The 21,824-nt window shown below is 39.3% G+C and overlaps 1 protein-coding gene across 4 annotated transcripts in view; it reads left to right on the plus strand.

Moving 5' to 3' along the window:
* The window catches only part of ATAD1 (ATPase family AAA domain containing 1), a 74,249-nt gene extending 54,349 nt beyond the window's left edge, over positions 1–19,900 (plus strand). For all 4 annotated transcript variants that reach the window (XM_082721041.1, XM_082721043.1, XM_082721040.1 and 1 more), the window contains 5 exons: positions 3,239–3,345; positions 8,790–8,879; positions 11,098–11,148; positions 16,437–16,570; positions 18,243–19,900. In XM_082721041.1, the coding sequence (XP_082577167.1) occupies positions 3,239–3,345; positions 8,790–8,879; positions 11,098–11,148; positions 16,437–16,570; positions 18,243–18,363 (503 nt within the window). In that variant the 3' untranslated portion in view covers positions 18,364–19,900. The remainder of the gene's footprint in view (positions 1–3,238; positions 3,346–8,789; positions 8,880–11,097; positions 11,149–16,436; positions 16,571–18,242) is intronic.
* The last annotated feature ends 1,924 nt before the right edge of the window (positions 19,901–21,824 follow it).

The following is a 21,824-nucleotide window of genomic DNA, read 5'->3' on the forward strand; positions in this document are numbered from 1 at the left end:
TTCCCTGTGTTGCTAGTAAATACTGCCATCTTTGAAATGTTGGGTTTCCTTGCTTTTAAATTGCTAGTTTTTCTTTGGGGTTATTTGCATTTTCTTGGTAATTTGTTGATGTCTTTATTATGACTAGAAATATTTTCTAGATGGGCTTGTGTTTTCACTTTGTAATAGTTTTTTTTTTTTTTAAACAAGGATTTATGTTCAGTTGTATTTATCCATTTTTTTTTCCTTATGATTTATACTTTTTGTGTCTGGCTTACAAATCCCTTCACTGGCACCATAAATATTCCTCTTTTTAAAATATATAATGTGAAGTAGGAATCTAATTTCTTTCTTTTCCATATGGACAGCCAGCTTATAAAATAGATCATCTTTCCATATATGTGATGACTTTTATATAAGTGCACTTTTTCTGTATTTTATGGATCATCAGTATTTTTGTTCCTGGTATGGTAAGTCATAGTAAAGCTAAGTAATTAAAGCTACAGCTTTGAATTAATTATACCATTATATGTATTATGGGAGACTGTATAGAAAATTTTTCTCTAGAGAGAAAAATAGGTACAGGTATATAGTACTTTGGTTACTTCTTTGCCTTGTGTATTTCTCTCTTTATTACAACAGTTTTGGAGTTTGGGTGTGAATTTTGTACAAAGGCACAAGTATAGCTAGATTTTTTTTTTTTTTTAAGATTTTGTTTATTTATTTATTTTGTTTATTTATTTGAGAGAGAGAGAGAGATCACAAGTAAGCAGAGAATCAGGCAGAGAGAGAGGGAAGCAGGCTCCCTGCCGAGTAGAGAGCCCCATGTGGGGCTCGATCCCAGGACACTGAGATTATGACCTGTGCCGAAGGCCGGGGTTTAACCCACTGAGCCACCCAGGCACCCCGGTATAGCTAGATTTTTTAAAAAATTTTAACCTAAGATGCTTTAACTAGGAGTTGTTCAGTTTGCCTTTATTCCAATAGCTGATTTATTTAGATCTACTTCTATTACATCACTGTGCGCTTCTTATTTACCAGCCCAGTGTACTTTTTTTTTTTACTGTATCTCCTTTTCCCTGCCATAGTTTTTGAAGTTACATATTGTTTTTCTCTTAGTGAAACATTCAGCATACTTACTTGCCTTAAAGGTCTACCCTAACCATTTCTGCCCTCTTCCCAAATAATGCAGGGACCGTACAGCTCTTGAACACTAACCACTCCATTCATCTCTCACGTGCTAACATTTTCTTCTCCTTTGTGGCCTCCACACTGGTGGTTGTTTCTGCACTGGCGGTATTTGTTCAGAGATCCCACGTTCAATGGCTTGTTTGCTCACTATTGGTCCTTGAATACCTGCCTTTTCTGGATTTAATTTCCTCCTTAACCAAAATCTGTTGAAGTTCTTTCAGCAGAGATCATGAATACAGTAAATTCTCTTTGGATGAAAATGTGCTATTTCATCCATTCTAAAATATACCATTTTGTTCCTTATATTTTAACCTCACTAAAATTGGGATAGCATATTATAATTGGCAGAGTTTTTTCTTCTTTAGCATTATAACTTAATTGGCAATATTTAAAGCTTTGTTGATGCATAAAATAATGGTGTATACATATATGTATGTACATACATCCACTTCAGCTCTATCCTTAATTTTGAGTCATTTCCACAGTTTTATCATCGAGTTCTGTACCATATTTCATCAGTTCTAAAATGAAATAAAGTTACCATAAAATTCGGTTGTGAGTGATTAGACCCCACAGGCTTTCTGGAAGATAGGAAAACTATTCTTTTTTTTTTTCTTTTTTTTTTTTTATAGAGAGAGAGAGATCAGAAGCAGGCAGAGAGAGAGGGGGAAGCAGGCTCCCCACCAAGCGGAGAGCATGATGCAGGGCTCGATCCCAGGAGCCTGAGAGAACATGACCTGAGCAGAAGGCAGAGGCCCAACCCACTGAGCCACCCAGACACCCCAGGAAAACTACTCTTGATTGTGCTCAGGCAACACAGAATTCTTATATAAAAACAAGCTGTATGCTAGCTAATGTCAGAAATGACCCAAGGAAACAAACTCAGATGAAAAGAGTTAACAGTATAAAAGTGTAGAATTTCAGACCACAGAAAAAACAAGATGTACTGTCTTCCAGGCCTTTTCATTCTAGGAGGAAAGTGTTCCCCCCCAACCTTTTAAAAGCATTTCATGTTCTTTTTAGATAATTGGGAAGACAGAAAATAATGCAAGAGAATATTTGAATCGTCCCTAAGTCTATTTCTGAGAGATAACTAAAGTGATTAGCATTTTGGAGAACTTTATTTATTTATTTATTGGGGGGGGGTAAGATTCTATCCATTTATTTGAGAGAGAGAGAGCATGAGAGGGGAGGGGATTAGAGGTGGAAGCAGACTCCCTGCTGAGCAGGGCGCCTGACGCAGGACTGGACACCAGGACCATGACCTGAGCTGAAGGCAGTTGCAACCAACTAAGCCACCAAGGCAGCCATTTTGGAGTACTTTTAAAGGCTTTTTCACATTATAGAACATATACACCCATGCATGCTACCATGTGTGTTTGAAACCAATTTCTTTTTTTTTTTTTTAAAGATTTTATTTATTTATTTGACAGAGAGAGATCACAAGTAGGCAGAGACTCAGGCAGAGAGAGAGAGAGAGAGGAGGAAGCAGGCTCCCTGCTGAGCAGAGAGCCCGATGTGGGACTCGATCCCAGGACCCTGAGATCATGACCTGAGCCCAAGGCAGCGGCTTAACCCACTGAGCCACCCAGGCGCCCTTGAAACCAATTTCTGTCCTGCATTTCCCACTTAGTAGTGTTTTGACATTTTCCAATGTCATTTTTCTTTATTTCCAGGAAAAGTATGTGAAGAAAAGAATGTGACCCCATAATTAAAAATATATAGGATGCAGATAACCTGGAAAGTTAGGGCCAAAGCACACAGACGTTCCTCTAAGACACTACTTGATATTCTTCAAGCCTCTCAGTACCAGAGTCTATACTTCTTTAAATATGTTGGCATGAAAGTATTTTTAGGAAAGAAATGAAGATTGAGAGTTGATTGCCTTTTAATTTGCCCGGTTATTTGCTAGAATTGTTAAATCAGACTTACGTGTGAAAAGGCATAGTTGAACCCTTCTTCTTGTACTCTTACACAAAGTTGGTGCCTTTTGATTAAGGATTTGAAATTACAGGAAGAGTAAATAATTCAATATTAATTTCTGAGGTTGAGGACTTTTTCCTTATAGACTCCTTCCTGCGAAACCGTTCAAGTTCTGACCATGAAGCTACAGCCATGATGAAAGCTCAGTTTATGAGTCTGTGGGATGGATTGGACACTGATCACAGCTGCCAGGTGTGTGAAAGAAATCTGCCACGAGCTCATGGCGGTGGGCATGGGGGGTAAGAGAAGACTTTCACTGGGCTACTTATAGGCTTTTTCAGAAAAGTTTTTTTTTTAATAGTTACTAAGTGATGGGGATCTGAAAGAATGGTTTGTGCACATTTTCGTCCATTTTGAGGGCTTCATGTTAAAGAAAACATTAAAAGATTACTTAAGTGCCTGAGACAAATACAACAGAGAAGAGAAAACAGGGTGAAGCCTCTCCTTGGAGTTTTTAGAATCCTCCTGCCAAGGGAAGGGAAATGACTAGTGACTGGATCCTGTATGCATGTTTCTTTAGACTCTTACCATAGATCTTCACTCTCCGTTCCTCTGTCCCTTACCTTCGTTTCATTTTGCGGTTTTCGTTAGTTGCTGGAACATACGTACTTTCCCACTTACTGCCACATGCACCTTCCTCAGGATCCCAGTTTTGTAAAAGACATTCTTCTAGGCTGGGCCTTGTCTGTTCGCCCTGCAGGGCTGTGAGCACCAGAACTAGGGTCCCGTCGTATGCCCCGAAGGGAACATACCTGTGTTGTTCAGTTCACCTCTCAAGGTTCCCATTTTCTCTTAGTTCTTTGCACCTGAATGTTCCATACTTTCTTGTCAGAACAATAATGTATTTTAAAAGAAATTAAAAAAAAAAAAAATTCACCTGGCATGTTTTTCTGCCATTATCATTGAAAATGGAAGTTCTAGAACCATTTTTGTTTTTGTTTTTGTTTTTTGTTTTTTTCATGAATCACCTATTTTATATCTCATGGAAAAGTATTAGAAAAGTTAATGATGTCCTTTTGCTCTTTTAACTTTAGTAGGTATTTTCTATTTTGTAATGTGTTTTTGCCCTTTCATAATTAGAATTGTATCTTTTATTGCTTCTAAAAAATTCAACCATTATTTCTTCAGATACTGTTTCCCCTTCAGTCCCCATGTGATCTCCTTAATGGAAAGCCAGTGGGATGTACCTTATTTATATTCCACATGTTTTAACTTCTCTTTCATATTTTTTGTCTTTGTACTACAGTCTGGGTAATCTTTTCATTCTTTTAATTTGCTAATTCTAGGTTCAGTTGTATCTCTTCTGCTATTTATTCTTTTTATTGAGCTTGTTATTTCACTTATTATATTTTTCAGTTCTAGAAATTCTTCTAGATCCTTATGAAGTCTACCAGGTCAGTTTTGATGGTCTCTTCCCCATCAACTCATGTTTCCAGCTAGATTAGAAAACTAAAGCCCAGGATCAACTAGCTGTGTGCCGCTGGCTAAATAATACAGTGACTCTGTATCTGAAAGGAGGGAGAACTGTCTATAAAAGAGGAAGGGTAGGATCCACCTCAGAACTGTTTAAGGTTTTAAGGAATCTCAGTAAAGTGCGTTTAACTAGCCTGGTATATATTTACTGCAGAAGTGTATGCTTATGATTTTTTTATTCCTTCTTTATTCTTATAAATATGTTAAAAGACATATTCTTATAAATATGTTAACATATTCTTATAAATATGTTAAATATGTTAAACTATGTTTATAGTTGTGTACAACAATTCTAACCTATGACTGAACATCTGGTTCTTTCATTTGTTCTGAGTTTATGGTGGCTATTTCCTTGTGTGTTTTGTAATTTTGTGGGGAAATCGTATTTGGTGGAACTTGGTGCCTGAATTTTTGGAACCTGTGTTGATTTGTCTTCTGCCAGATTTTTTTCAATATCAATAGGTAGATTCAGATCTGAGATCCATGTTAGCAGGCAAAGAACCATGAAATCTCAGATTGTGTATGTGTTTTATGTGTTTATATGTCTTTCCAGAAACCAAAGCTTGACTCCACTGAATCCATTCATTTTCTAATATTTCACTGTCTTCAGGCCTTAGTACTTCCCGAGTCCCAGCTTTATGTAGGGTGGCCTCTTAGCGTTAAGCCTATAAGCTGTCAGTGTACACCCCACTGTCTTTAAGATCTGCACGTTTCCACGTGGTACATGGTCAGCTTCTCCCCTTAGGGATAAATTTCACTGCTGACTCAGCTCAATTGCTTTGCATTTTTGGAGATTTGTTGTTCAATCTGAGGTTTCTTAATACTTTATTATTTTTGTTTTATAGCCAGAGGGCTTAAGGACCTCCTCCATCCACCATATTACCATAAATCAAAAGTTAAAACATCCCTCTCAAGGAGAACATTAAGTCTTATGTGTCCTCCTTCTACATCCCCTTTATGAAAATACAGTTTCATTATGAGGGAAAGTTGCCTTTAGTGTTTGTTGGATGATTAGAGAAGAAAGCACAACTTAGATAAATTTAGGTGACACTAATGGTAAGAATTTTTATTAATAATAGGTGCTAATAAAGCTGTTCAATGGGAATACTTTACAGGTTCCCAAACACAGATTATCCTCCCAAGCAACAGTATTGAAAGCGCTTAGTTAGCCTGTGTAATAGAAAATTGTTTCATATTCTTTCATAATGAGTGTAGTTTTAAAAGCCATGGATATTGGAGCAGGTGGGTCAGGTAAACTCCAGAGCACACAGCATGGTGCTGATATGCTACAACTTAAAACTGAGCTTTCAGAACCGTAATTCTTCATTACATTGATAGTATTCAGTTTTTTCATTGTAATAAGTCTGTATTTGTAGGAGCAAATAAAGCCGTGGCTTTTGTTAAACTCTAGTAACTTCTTTTTTAACCTTTTCTGTGTGTTGAGGGGTCTAAAATTGATGTTGTTAACTTGAATATTGGTTTTAGACATATTCTTTCGTATGAACAAGTTAGCTTTTCTTTAAGATTGTCTATTCTGTGATTATGGATCCAGCCCAGTACCCCTGCTTTTTCTTGTGTGTATGATATGCCACAGTGGAAACAAAAATTGCTGAGTGGCCCAGGTCAACCTGTCACCAGTTCTGGAAATTCAGGTTAATTGATGACATGTTCTTCATCTGCAGAGACGTGACACATAAAAGAAAGATTGTAAAAAGTCTACTAAAGCGCTAATTTTTCTGTACTATAAAATTGTTTCTTCCCATTTTGAATTTCAGCTTATTTGCCCTAGAGTTAATGCATTGTATATAGTTTATCCGTTTTGACCTCTTAAAATCGCTCCTTCAAACAGCTTCTTTAAGTGAAACAGGTATTTGAATCACTCTAGCGTTTTTATCATCGTAAATATCTGTTCTCATCCTATAGGTATTTGTTATACCATGTTGTGCTAGGTTTTTATATGAAGCACCTACATACCTGGGGCACCTTTTTTTTTTTTTTTAAGATTTTATTTTTTCATTTGTCAGAGAGAGCACACACAGAAGCAGGCAGAGGCAGAGAGTAGCAGGCTCCCCACTGAGCAAGGATCCTGATGGTGGGACTCGATCCCAGAACCCTGGGATCATGACCTGAGCCAAAGGAACGGCTTAATACACTGAGCCACCCAGGCGCCCCAGTTGTGCTAGATTTACTTAAATTTCTTGATCCAAATTTTTAGCATCCTGTCTTCCATACTGGCTTTAATTTTTTGTTTTAGGCTATTTGCTCACCTAGAATGTTTCTCAAAATACCCCAGTGTTCAGGTTTTTTAAAGTTCTGCCTCAGCCACAGTGTCTTTTGTGGTTCTCTACAATCTGATACGGTCAGTCTTCTATAAGCTTCCCACTTTGAATCTCCTGTAACACTTAATATATACTCTATCTCAAAATGTACTTATATTCATTCTTCATCTTGTGCAGTTCTTGTGATTTTTTTTTAAGAGTTTATTTATTTATTTATTTGACAGAGAGCAAGAGAGAGAACACAAACAGGGGCGTAGGGAGAAGCAGTCTTCCCGTTGAGCAGGGAGCCCAACGTGGGGCTTGATCCCAGGACCCCAGGATCATGACCCCAGCTGAAGGCAGACACTTAACCCACTGAGCCACCGAGGCGTGAGCCACCGAGGCGCCCCCCGCCTTTTGATCATGGTGCCTGGGTGGCTATGTCAGTTAAGTGTTGGACTCTTGATCTCAGCTCAGGTCTCAATCTCAGGGGCGTGAGTTCAAGCCCCAAGTTGGGCTTTATGCTGGGCATGGATCCTACTTTAAAAAAAAGAAAAGACTTCTTCATTTTAGATTTTATAGAAATTTTACCTTATTCTACAGGGTGTGGAAAGTCAATAAATTTGGAAAATAAATAAGGGCATTAATATTTTTATTTTAGGACAACTTAAATACAAAATTACATTATATTTTGGAACTAACATTGCTCAAATATATGTTTGTATTTACATTTTTTCCCTCTAGGTGGCAGCCTCTCACAGTTAAACTGAAAATTTGGCTCTGAATGTCATTAAATGTGAAGAGTAGAAGTAGAATATAAGATTTAGTGGATCTTTCAACATGTTCTGGAGTTAGATTGTTTCAGAAATCTAAAACCTCTTAGGCTGAAATAAAAAAGAAAAGTTTTCATTAGAATAACAGTAAATTTCATTTTGGGTAGCAGATGTGGGCCACTGTTGGATTAAACAGAAATACCAATAGTAATGGTAATTTTGAAGCCTTTCAGAAATTAATTTGTTTGGGATATTTTGTCTTTATTTGTGTTGAATTTTCATGTCCACGTCTTTTATAAGTAAAATAGTACAGACCTGGAGATTGGCAGGGTCACCTACATTTTCTTTTCTTTTCTTCCTTTTTTAAAAGTTAGTTTGTTTATTTATTTTTAATAATCTCTACACATTGGGTAGGGAGCACATGACCCCGAGATCAAGAATTGTACATTCACTGACTAAGCCAGCGAGGTGCCCATTCTTTTTTTTTTTTAATTCTACCCAGCATTTTGATGTTTGGTCTTATTCAATGTTTACTCTTCTTCTCTTGCCCTTGTTGAAAGTTTGATTGCTGGTGGTTGTATTACAGCTTTGAAAGGGTGTAACCAACAGTGCTGACACACCCATGAAGTGGTGATGCGAAACCCAGAGGGAAAAGTACATGCTCTCTCTTCCTACCGCCAGAATCCTTAGACTCAGGGCAAATGATTCCTTTATGTTAGTATCAGCAGCCTTGAAGCCTTGAAGTATCGCCCGTGTATGGGCTCCCAAGCTGTACCATATGTGGCTTTTAATCATTCATCATGCAGCCATAGAGCAACCATCTATTACAGAATACAACCTTTTTTACTTTAAATCTTTATAATTCTTCGTTAACTGGACAGTATGTTATTTTAGTTACAAAAAGGCTGGTGAAATGCATCAGTCTTACCAGTTTGGCCATGATTTGCTCTCTTTAGGATTAATTTCAATTTGTATTTATAAATTTTTGAGTAATAGTGGATTAAAATAATTTCTTATAGAAGATTTTAATACTTCTTAATTTTTGTATCTTCCAAGCTCTAGTAATAACATCCTAAAAGGAGCATTACTGGTATATTTAATATAATACCTTGTGTTTTCTTTATCTGTCCAGGTCATAGTGATGGGAGCTACCAACCGTCCTCAGGATCTTGACTCGGCCATCATGAGAAGAATGCCCACAAGATTTCATATCAACCAGCCTGTGAGTGCTTTCGATTGATGTTATGCCCAGTTAAATACTCCGCTTTTTACAGGAAAGGAATGTTTCTTTTTAATCAGACTTACTATTTATGACAGGCAGGAAAGGAACGGGTCAAGAAGCCCTATAACTGTTTATTTGTCCTCTCCACTTTGTCTTCCTTCTTTCATACTTTCCTAAGATGAGTATTGCTTGCTTCTCTTCAAAGTATGTAATTACCCCCAGGTTTGCTTAGCTGCTTTTGTGATTTTCTTTAGAGTGTAGCAAATCATCTGGTAAGGTATGTGGAAAACCTGGACTGCAATTTTGGTTTAGCACAGGATGAATGGCTCCCTTCAGAAGGCTGACTGGAAGGACTGCCATTGATCTGATTCATTATTGGCGGTCGTAGTGGGGGCTTTCCTCTGATAGGGTCAGTGGTTAATTAGTGGGTAAGGTATTATACTTTAACTTAATGCAGGTGTGAGGGCGGTCTTCAACCAGTGCTCCTTTCTAGTACCTTTATTTTTTTCATTAAAAAATACTCTGAGGTCAGTGATTATAACTTAACCATACTGTGTATTTTTTCACAAAGTCATCACTTCTTAAATTTTATGGGCCTTTTTATTGAAGAAGGAAACAGGGTTATTAAGTGAACATGTGTGCAATGTGATCGGCATGTTACATGTATAGCTGTGTAGAAAAATGCTCAGTGTCATTCCTTTCAGATCTTGAAATAAAAATGTTCTAATACAGTCTCTAGGTAAAAGCTCCCTGTCTCCTGCAGAGAGTTTCTGTAGCTTGCCGGTTTGCAGCGGTAAACGTGGTTTCCTAGCATTGATGGTTGTGTCCTCTAATTGCTCTGACCTGTTATTTTCTGTAGCTACTGCTTCTGGCCCCTCTGAGGGTACACGCAAAGTCAGCCACTGTGTTAGAAAATGTACCCAAGAAGTCAGTGAAGAAGTTCTTTAACTTGATGTGGGAGACTCTAAAATTGAGTTTGATGAGTGTTGACACTGTCTCTGTGTTGGGCACCTGCCAGGCTCTGAGGAAGGAGCTCAATCTCTGTCCTCCACTCTGACACAGGAAAGGCAAGACACATAAATAAAGAACACGCGAGAACCTGAAATGATGATGAAAACTAATAATTCTCTCTGAGTAGTTAGTGAACTATACAGACCCCAGTTGGGCCTTGAAGGAGGGCAGGAATTTCATATGCGAGTGAGGCAGGGAAAGTCTTTCTGCCAGAATAAACAAAGGCAAGAAGATGTGGGAGCACATGTTTAATGATGACGTCTGGGGGTAGTTCACTTAGCGCATCCGGTAAACAGGTCGAGGGAGGGTGGGGAAGGTAGGCTGCTGTCAGCTGTGGATGAACTTTGTGTGACTCGACCAAGAATTTCACTTTTATTTTGTTTGTAAGACAGGACCTTTTTTTTTTTTTTTTTTTAATTTATTTCACAGGCAGAGATCACAAGTAGGCAGAGAGGCAGGCAGAGAGAGAGGAAGGAAAGCAGGCTCCCTGCTGAGCAGAGAGCCCCATGCGGGGCTCGATCCCAGGACCCCGGGATCATGACCTGAGCCAAAAGCAGAGGCTTTTACCCACTGAGCCACCCAGGCACCCCCAAGACAGGACATTTTTAAAGAAAATTTCCTTTGATGGTTCTGAAGACAAAGATTACATTGATAGAATGTCCTCTTGCAGTCCAGTATAAAACGATGTACAGTAGAATGTATGTGAATTTTTGTTCCGCGTTGACAGCATATAAAAAAAGGTACTGTCAACACTAAACAAAAATTCACTAATAAAATTAGCAAGTGTGGAAGTTACGGTTGAAGTGAAGGAACTGAGAGGATATTATTGCTCTATCTTCTAATTAGTGGTAAAGATTTTACTACAGCATTGAGTTTTTAGAAGTTTCCTGAATAAAAAAGAGAAGGAGATATGCAGAGCTACAGGGAAGAGACTTCGGTCATCCTGGGTATTCATTCACTCACTCAAACATGTTATTTCCCAGACATTGTGCTAATCACTAAAGATTCAGAATAAGAAGATGGGAATTCAGTAGGTTGACCACAGACGATTAGAGTCTAGAACCTAGACCTTGCTTAGGCTGATACTTTAGAGTTTCTGTCATTTCCTGTAGGTATTGTCAGATGGTGTACAGATGAAAGAAGAAATGTTAGAACTATTTGATTCTAATTTTTTTTTAGTACTAACTGGAAATTATTCTGGTTTTAGGCTCTAAAACAAAGAGAAGCAATCCTGAAACTCATCTTGAAAAATGAAAATGTAAGTAGAAAATTACAATTTTCCTCATCCTATAAATATGTTTATGTGCATAAGACCATTTTAGAAGAAAATGTAAAAGTGATCTGAGAATAAACAGCTTTGTACTTGGCATAAATCACTGTAAAACTGTTGCCTGTTCATGCAACTCAGTAACCCTGGTGCATTTGAACTTAACAAAGACGGTCCTCTTTTTTTATAAGCCCTGTGTTTTCACGTCTACGGATTACCATCTTCTTTGATATTTTCAGACTGTTCTCCAGTTATATAAGATACATTTATTTTTGTACAGCAGTATGCATTTTAAAAATTTATTTAACTGCAATATTTTTTAAAGTTGGAATTTAGATTTAAGAAGGTATAATTGAAATGTTTAATAGTTTGTATATTTAAGGTAACATGCTTCAGAATTAAAGTGAGTACATTGTATGGTATTCAGGGAAGAATCTTGCTTCCTTTCCTATATTTCTTCTGTATCCTTTCAGATGGCATTGTGTCCATACCAGCCACTTAGAATATGCTATTATTCCTCTTCCCTATTCTACGTAGATCATATTAATAAACTGTGTATGCTGTTCTTTGCATTGCTTTTTTCCATGCATCTTTGAGATCTCTCCTTATTAGCATATTGTATCTTTGTTCTTTCTCTCTCTTTGGGTTTTGGTTTTTGGTTTTTGGTTTTGTGTATTTGTGTGTGGTTTTTGTTCTGGGTTGTTTTTGTTTGTTTGTTTGTTTGTTTTTTTTTGCATTGCATAGGATTCCACTATATGGCTATACCATAATTTATTTAGTCAGTGCCATATTGAAGAACATTCAGGTTGACTTTTGTCTTTACTCTTTATAAAATGCCTTGTATATGTGTCTCTTCACACTTGTGCAGGATTATTAGTGGGATAGATTTTCCAGAAGAGGAATTGATAGATCAGAGGATATGATTTATAATTTTTATAGCTATTACCAAATGGTCTGTGCTAATTTACTCTCATACCAGCAGTAGTACAGTATCTCTTCCCCGTAACCTTGCCAACAGAATGCTGTGGAACTTTGTGCCAACATGAAAGGTAGAAAGTGGTGTATCTCATTGTATTTTTAGGGATGAAATGAGTATGTTTAGGAGCCACTTGAATTCTTATCTCTGAAATACTTGTTCATATGCTTTGCCCATTTTTCTATTGCAGTGTTCTTTTTCTTATTAATCTATAGGAACTCTAATACATTAGGGAGATTTTTCTTTGTTTCAAAATTTCAAAATATTTTTTTGAAATTTGAAAATATTTTTTCCTGGGTTATCTTTTTTAATTTACTGGGAATTTTCCCCCTTTATGGAATCTGAGTTTTCAATAACATCGTATTCCTCACTGTCCTAAACATCATATCTAAACTCCTTATTTGGGGGGCACCTGGCTGGCTCAGGCGCCGGAGCATACGACTCTTGATCTTGGCGTTGGGAGTTCAGGCTTCACATTGGGCATAGGGCTTACTTAAAAAAAAATAATAATAATAATAATAATTAAATAAACTCACTATTTGAACTTGCTGTAGCCAAACTAAAAAAGTCAAAAAGATTCCCATAGTGAGGAATTCTATTTCCGTGACTTGCCTCCATCCTTGGGTCACTAACTCTGCTCCAGCTATCCCCTACTTCCCTACCTCCCGGGTTTATTTTAGTTGTATATTTAAAAGGAAGAATTCTTAACTTTTTTGACTTGACCTCATAAACATTATTACACTTTCAAAAAATTGGGACTAATTCCTTATTATCACTGAATACCTTGTCCATATTTTCTGTTCTCTGCTAAATGGCTTGTTGGTTTTTCTTTTTACTGTGTAAGTGTTTGACTCAAGATCCATATAAAGTTCATAATTTGTGATTATTTGATAGTTTTTCAGTCTCTTAATCTGTAGGCTATAGATTATTCCTTCATCTCTCTCTCTCCCTTTTCTCCACCTTCTTTCAGTTTATTTGTTGAAACAGTCAGGTTGGGTTTGTCCACATTTTCCGTGGTCTAGGCTTTGCCCTTGTCACCCAACCCAAAGTTTCCTGGCTATTTTTGCTGATTTTTCTGTATGAATTTTAGAATTTATTTGTCTTCCTCAAGATAAAAACACTAGTATTTTTAATGGATCATAATTCAAGAGAATTAAGATCTTTTTGATATTGAATCTTTGTCCAAAAGCAGGTATGTCTCTGTGGTTCTTCCAGTCTTCTCCCATCTCTTTCAGTAGCATCCTGCTTGTTTTTTTCTTTAAAACCAATCATAGATGGGACACTTGGGTGGCTCAGTGGGTTGGAGCCTCTGCCTTCAACTCAGGTCATGATCTCAGGATCCTGAGATCGAGCCTTGCGTCGGGCTCTCTGCTTGGTAGGGAGCCTGCTTCCTCCTCTCTCTCTCTCTCTCTGCCTGCCTGCCTCTCCACCTACTTGTGATCCCTGTCAAGTAAATAAATAAAAAATTAAAAAAAAAAAAAAAACAATCATAGAAAACATATATGCTATTTGCAGATATTTGCAGAAGTTTGAAGAACTTAGCAAATGAAAGAGATTACTATTGTGGGGATGATGGAGTCATTTAATAAAAGAGATAAAGGCTGTGTAGTCTTTTCTTAAAAGCTACTTGTACATGAAATATTTTGTACAGTTTCGGGGAATTCCTAATACTTTCCATGTGTTTTGGGTAAAGAACTCCTGTATGAGCAAGAAACTGGAGTATTACATTTACCTTTTAGCTGAATATTCGGTAACCACGTTGAAAAAGACATTGTGTAATTGTAGTGCTGTTTAGATAAAAGACACTTAATTGGTGAACCTTTAACAAAGATAGGCGTCATTAAGCAGTTCAGGGAAGAAAACAAAAGAGATAATATAATTTGGTGAGTTCTTTTGATTTAGGATGACTGTGCTATGGCTTGAAATTCATCACGTATTAGAAGGTAGTTGCTGACAATTTTGTAGACTTCAAGTTAATAGAGCTATTTAATTCAAAAAAGTGTAACGAAGGATGGTATTGACAGATGTTAACTTGTGTAGTTTAATACAGATAGAGATGATGTGGATGACTTACATAGAGATGATGAATATAAATGATGCAATTTAAGCTCTGTCTCATGAGATAGCCATACTTTACACAGACTGTAACGTTTTCACTTTTAACTTAAACTCCTCATTATTTCTAAACTTTGATTACATATTCTGCTTTTTTTTTTGTTTTTGTTTTTTTAACAGTAGCATCTTTGGAAATTCTATTAGAATTGCATTTGCCATGGGTATAAGGAATTTTTAGCATTCTGTTTCTAAAAGCACAAAGAACGAGTCTCCAGTTTTATGATTCATAATAATTCTGAATGCTTTCTGGATAACTGTCGACACGGGAACATTTTATTTCCCACTAGCTGGTATTTGTATGCTGAAGGCATATCATTACTTCACTAGAATCTGAAAGAAATTATTGTAGTTTTGTTAAAAGATGCCTCAAATGATACTGTTTCTAGTCTTTCACATCTCTTTACTGATAGTCCCTTAGCACAACTCACTCATGTAAACAGGGTAGCAATTTTTGCTTTAAGTTTCAAGTATAAAAAGAATTAGGACTAATAAAATGGATACCCTGTCTCTGTAGTGAGATCATCAGGGTGTCCCTTTTACAAACAAATCTGAGTTTAGATCTTTTCCGTAACAAAACAGGAGTAGTTCATGGGCATGGGCTTTGGAGACAGACCCAGGGCCCCACATTCTTTCTTGACTGCTCCTTGCTGGGTGACCTTGGGCAGATAACTGTTAATCATCCCTACGCCTTACTTAGTTATTTCTCACTGGGAAAGCGGAGGTAATGCCAACAGTCTCATAGATTGGTTTCAAGAATTTTAAATGTGTGTGAAGCACTGAGAGTGCCGTGCCTGTGCACCCTCCACGGTACACGCGGTGACTGTGCATAGCAGGTGCTGTGCTCTCGGCTATCGTAGGAGTCCTTCAGTGTTTGCCAGTGTGGCTCCCGGGACACAAAACCATATCTAACTTGGGAGCTGCCTTCCTAGTTTCCTATGAAAACAGTTCCTGTGACTTTGTGGTTTGTCTGATAGCTATTATTTTGTACAAAGGGTTGCTTTTAGAGTATTTGCCATGTGCTTAGCATAGTGGTGAGATATACTTTGTTTTACTTAATCCTCCGTCCATCTAAGGAGCACATAGTCCTGCCATTTTACATTTGGGGAAACTGAAACGCAGAGAAGTGATAGAATAAATTGCCCAGGCTCACACAGCAAAGGAGTGGTGGGGCATTTCTCTTAACCACTGTGGTGCACTGCCTCTGTTCTTGCTCCTGCAGTGACTGGGATCTTCTCTTTTCCAGCCTTTCTCATACGTGGTTTGTTCATCTTTGTGACTTGATCACTGTGTCATGTGCAAGGCTTGTGAATGGTTAGGACACGGTGCGGCCCAACAAAGGAGTGGCCAAAAGATGGAGTGGAGGTGTTGATTGTTTAAGGGAGGAAGTCCAATTTTTAACATCTCAGAGTATGATTTGGAAGGTGTTTTTAAGTAGTTATTTAATTTAAGATATATTTTAACTGTACACACTTAATAAGCTTAAATCTACCACCCAGATCTAAAAGGTACTCTTCACGTGCTTTGCTTTTCGTCTCCTGTGGTCTCTGTCATTGGTAGCCTGTTGTCCTGAAGTCATTAGTGTCCATCAGTCCCTTGAGTGTGCATGGAAAGATGTGTAATGTATGTACTCCTTCACAAATATTACAAGCAGTAGAGTAGTTTGTGTGTGATTGCTGATGTACACATTTGAGAAGTCTTCTCAGACAGAGGAAGAGAATAAACCGTCTCGCAACAGCGTTGGCGTGTCTGTCTTCCGGGGCCCTGTACCCTATGTCTGGTAAGGCTTTATTTTGCTGTTCCAGTCATAGTGACAGTTAACAAAAAAATTAGGTTTCAAAATTTCAGCTTTTATGGTTAAAGAAAAAACTAGAAACTGAAAGTTATTCTGTGCTATTCCAGTATGCATTTTTTAAGAAATGTGTTTGGGGGGCGCCTGGGTGGCTCAGTGGGTTAAAGCCTCTGCCTTCGGCTCGGGTCATGATTCCAGGGTCCTGGGATCAAGCCCCGCATCGGGCTCTCTGCTCAAGGTGAGCCTGCTTCCTCCTCTCTCTCTACCTGCCTCTCTGCCTACTTGTGATCTTTGTCTGTCAAACAAATAAATAAAATCTTTAAAAATCAAAAAAAAAAAAAAAAGGTGTTTGGCTCGATGCTCTGCAGCACTTTTTATGTTCCTTTCTCCCTGTGGAAGGTGGACAGGCACGTGGACTTGCTGGAAGTTGCCCAGGAAACGGATGGCTTTTCGGGCAGCGACCTAAAAGAGATGTGCAGGGATGCGGCTCTCCTCTGTGTCAGGGAGTATGTGAATTCTACGTCCGAAGAAAGGTATGATCCCTCAGATGTGTCAGACCCTTGTAGAACTTTGAGGTTGGTTCCTTTTTCTTTACAATAACAACCCTGCTATGGAACCAAAGTAAGCTTGATTGAAAGCTTACCCCAACTTGATGAATTGCCTCTTTTTCTAAAGGGAAGTTCTGAAAGTGAATTAGAGACATGGGTCATGGGGAGGCTTTGGAATAAAGAGAAGGAAAAGCCAAATTTCTGCTGCACATGCACGGACTGGAGCGCAGAAGGCCAACAAGAGCTTAAGCTCGCAGCCTGTGCTAGGAGAACAGGGCTTTCCAGCACTCCTGGCTTGCTTTCCCCCTAACTTCCTGATCCCACTTCCTGTGGTCTTGCAGGAGTTTCACACGTAAATGGGGGTGAGGGCCCGGTTGGGGGTTAGATTTCAGCTTGTTGACAGTCATGTTTACCAAACAGAAACTGTTGTCACTGCAGCCAACTTCAAAGCAGGAGTTTGAGAAACCAGTTCATACTCAGAGATACTAAAGAACAGGAACAAGCCACCCCTGATGAACCCCAGCCCGCAAGGACCTTTCTCAAAAGGCCCCTTGCCCAAGCCATCGTAGCTCTGCGACTTGTTCCATCCTGACCTCCCAACAAGGAGTTGCTGTAACTCTTAGCAGACCGGTTTACTTCCGGGACCTGTGGTGAATGAGTTCTCCACCTTTTGCCCTTTGGTTTCTCAGACCCCCTCCCTCCCCCCGCCCAGCAAATGGCTGTTGCAGGCTTCCCCAGCAGGGTGTCCTGTGGCACCGAACCCTCAGCTGCGTGCATGCTAGTTCTGCACCTGCCAGTAGTGCTCCCTGGGGCCCCATTAGAGAGAGGCTCACTTCATTTACTTGTGGTCAGATTATCCAGCTCCTCTGATGCTAACTTTGAGAATACTTTTGACCTCTGACTGTAGCCAAGAGACCACTTTCCAAAGGTTTTTATTCTTATGTATAAGATAATGAGGAAAAGGGGAAAAAAAACAAACCTATGAATACATACATTTTGTGTGAATAAATTACATTACTCGTGAAGGTCCTCTTTTCCTGCTGTCCTCAAAGCCTTTGAAAAACTTATATTTCATTATGAAAAATCTAGCTAGTAGACTAGGCTTTTCATAACTTTTTCCCCAAATGTTTCTTTCTAAGTGTTGTAGATTATGAAGAGGCATTATATATAATTATTAAAGAGGGGAGGTTTTTAGAGTAGTTGGTTTTGTTAATAGCAAAGAATTCTCTTTTCTGTTCATCACATGCTAAATATGTTCCTGAATATGTGGCCACGGATGCTACGTGTGACTCCTTGATTGGAATTCCATTCCCGTTTAGATTAGCTGCACACCTGTGTCTAGCATTGTCCCGTTTTGCTAATACTCGGCTTGTGATTCTTAGGGTGCGGTGTTTGGTTTTCATCCCCATGTCTGGAATGTGTATTTACAATCAGCCATTCTGGCCTCCTGCCTCCTAGCAGTTAGTGGTGCTTCAGAATCTCCCCCAATGGGCATACGCGTGGAGAATTCCTGGAGGCATTCACATGGAGCGGTGAAGTGTGGCTCTCTTCCGGGGTTAGATATGTGGAAAAGAGACGTCACGTTCTAATCTGGGCAGCATATTTGAGGGAGGTGTAGCCCGAAGTCATTTGACCATCTGCATTGTTTGCCTTGCAGCCACGATGAGGATGAAATCCGGCCCGTGCAGCAACAGGACCTGCATCGGGCGATTGAAAAAATGAAGAAATCAAAGGATGCGGCATTTCAGAATGTTTTAACACATGTTTGTTTAGATTAAGAGTAAAGATCATTTGTATAGTTCAGTGTGATCTAGTTCGATGTGCTCTCTTACATCAGTGGAAATAGAATGAAGAGAGAAATGTTCTTCACCCACCGAGAGAGTTCTGTGTTCCCGACACTGGTTTTATACTCTGAATTCTATGTTACTGAGATACACTTGTGTGAGCAGTATCACTGCTCGTTGAAATCAGGCGGTTTGATCCAGCCTGCCTGGGCGTGTGTGTCTGACCTCTGTAGCCACGTGTGGCAGCCCGAGAGCGTCTAAGCTGGCCTCAAACATGATTCGTTGAGTCATTCGTGAGGAAGGGGATGTGAGTGTGCGTGTGTATGTGCGTGTGTATATTAAATGTATATATTCACACATTTTATATTGAATTCTGTAGATATGTTTGAATACAGAAACTTTTTTTTACCCCAACTACTGAATCAGAAAGTACCAAACAGTATATAGCAAAATGAAGATTTATGGTTGTGTCTGAGGTACAGCGATTCAGCCATTTGTAGTTGTTTATCCTTTGTTTCAGCTTTTTTTAAGTCAAGCATTTCTCTGCTGTGGAATAGTTGCAGTCAGCCCCCTCTCTGTTTCCAGATGTGGCTCCGCTGCTGTGGTATCAGGATAAGCAAATAAAAATACCTGTTCAGTGATGAGCATTGACTGGTTGTCAGGCAGTTGGGCGATCAACGCGGATTTCACCTCCTCCTGGCAGCACTCCAGATAGAGACGTGTTTCAGATCAATATCCCGACACATGGATTGAAAGTCTTGCCCACGAATGGCTTTGAAACAATCGGTGCCATTCGCTATATGTATGTGACTGTCCTTTCTTCGTTTCATGGGACATAGTTCTGTTGTAACCATGGCTTTTTAATGTTATTTTAAAGTTGTATATTCTTTAATTATGGTCAAATATAATTTGGTCATCAAAAATGAAATGATAGTTAAAAGCAAGTAGCTGTTAACTAAATGTGCTAAAAGTACTCATTTTGTAACTTTAATTTTTTAAAGTTTTCTTAGCATATTTTAAATTATGCCCTAGTTAGTACAGATCTACACATCACAATCCCCATGTTGTATCTGTAGTCATTCGATGTTATGTGCCCTACATGTGAAACTTTTTTTTGTTCAAAATGTCACTAACCAGAATTCTGTTACAGGCACGTAACACACCGCATGAGGAAAATGGCACAATATGATCTTGAGGTGCCTTCTGTGAACCACCTGAAAGATTAAATTATGCTTCAGATAGTTTTGTTTTTATTGTATTTCTTTGAAAACTCAGTCTTTTTTTGTGAGTTATTGGATTAACTTATTTGCTAGAAAGTCTCTCACGGAAGCTGTCAGAGCATTCTGTTGTGCTTTGAATGACGGGTGGGGCAGAGGTTACAGTAGAAAGCAAGTCACGAACATGGTAACAATGACTGCAAGTGGGTTGCAAAACACAAGATACCAAAAATAAAGTTTCGTCTCCATTTTTAATGACTATTATACTAGTATTTTATAAATCTGTAATAAAGAGGACTCTTAATTCTTCTCTACTTCTTGGTCTTTTCAGGTATGTAACATTTTCTGGGTTGTCTTTTGGGTATACACCTTGCCCTTGGAGTGTTTTCTCTCTCTGTGTAGCTTTTGCACTGGTACAGCGTATATTCTAGTAAGCAGTCATTATTGTGGCTCAGTACGGAATTCAGTAATGATTTGATTTTCATCTGACGGCATATTCAAAGTAAGAGGCTCTGTCTCTCCTGTCCCTTCTTAAATTCAGACTATGAAGTAGTATATAGCTCTTATGTTTATCATGGCTTTAATCACCAGAGGAAGGTAGAGAAACATACTAATCCCATCAACCGCAACTCATCTTTAAGGCCTCGAGGTAATCAAGGACACTTTCTTGTATTCCTCTGAAGAATTTTGAGTGTCCTGTGATCTATGCTTGCTGCAGACATGCACTTGGCACAGGCAATTGGGTTCTGGGTTCTCTGCTGTCCCCTTATGGGCAGCAGTTCCGAGTACCGGCTGTGGAGTGGGACTGCCTGGTTTAAGTCCAGGCTCCCTGTGAACCCAGTGAACCCACCCTGTCCCGTGCACCCATGACCTCACTCCTCGGAGATCCCCCTGCTCCTTGACAAAGAGGAGCCACCAGGGCACCCAGCGGAGAGGCGCTGCAAGGGGGCAGCACCCAGAACAGTGACTGCCCAGGAGGGGGCCCTCCCGTTGTTAGTTGTGTTACTTTTGCACACTGGTTGCATCACTGTTGGCCAAGCTGCGTTTGTGAGCATCCTCTATGCTGCCAGAATCCTGAGGCCTATTCCCTAGGGACAGAGATGGAAACGACCACCCATGTGATATTTCTCTAAAACCCTCATTGTTGGAAGACTTATGGTAAGTCTGGTGTATCTCAACTATTCCCAGGCCTTTTTTTTTTTTTTTAAAGATTTTATTTATTTATTTATTTATTTGACAGAGAGAAATCACAAGTAGATGGAGAGGCAGGCTCTCCGCTGAGCAGAGAGCCCGATGTGGGACTCGATCCCAGGACTCTGAGATCATGACCCGAGCTGAAGGCAGCGGCTTAACCCACTGAGCCACCCAGGCGCCTTTCCCAGGCCTTTTTATGTAGAGTTTAGGAACTCCATATCCGAAGCAGTTCTGTTTATGAATTGCCCTCGCTTCTACCTCTCCGCTCCCAACCGCAGGGCAACCCAGGACCCACCACGCTAGTAAGAGCTGGGTTGGGTTCATCTAAATAGCGCACGTGGGTCATATTCTGCCATGGCTGGTGGCTGTAAGGGTTGGCATTACACGAGACGGCTCAGGCCTTGAGTCCGTCTGTGTAAAAACGGCGGTGTCCCCTGTCGGTAGGAGGTGCTTTCAGCGGAATTGTGTTTGTCAACAACTGTTACAACTTTCTTCTAGATAAAGAAGACGAATTGCATGATGTATATTTTATAATTCTCTGTTTAGCTTCTTTTAAGGTCAGAATACTGAGTAAAATTCCAACATGCTGATCATATATCCTGCCCTCCAAGCCTTAGAGTTGTTCCATTTAGAGCGGACAGAAGTCCTCAGAGGGCCTTGGTTTGACCTAACTTGTCCTCGACTCAGCCATCCAACAGAGCTCACCAATCTTGTCAAAAGTTACGTGTTTTTCCACGAATAGGTGGACATTCTGTGCTCCCCTCACGTCCATCAAAGTACTGAGAAGAGTGACACATGCTGGACGCAGATGAGATCAGCCCTCTCGGAGACCGATGAGCACTGTGAGTAAGAACGAAACTTCCTCAGTCACACTGGGTGTAAGTGTTAACACTGTTACACTAACAGCATAAGGTCTCATCAAAACACTGGAACGGGAGTATGTGTTTGTGATTAATATTTATAGTAGGAATTACTGTGCTTGAGAACACTTGCAAATATGAGCTTTTGTGCTTTGAGCTGCAGTGCCAGTTAATGTGAATGCTG

This window comes from Mustela nivalis, assembly GCF_964662115.1.
Source record: "Mustela nivalis genome assembly, chromosome: 2".
Taxonomy (NCBI): Eukaryota; Metazoa; Chordata; class Mammalia; order Carnivora; family Mustelidae; genus Mustela; species Mustela nivalis.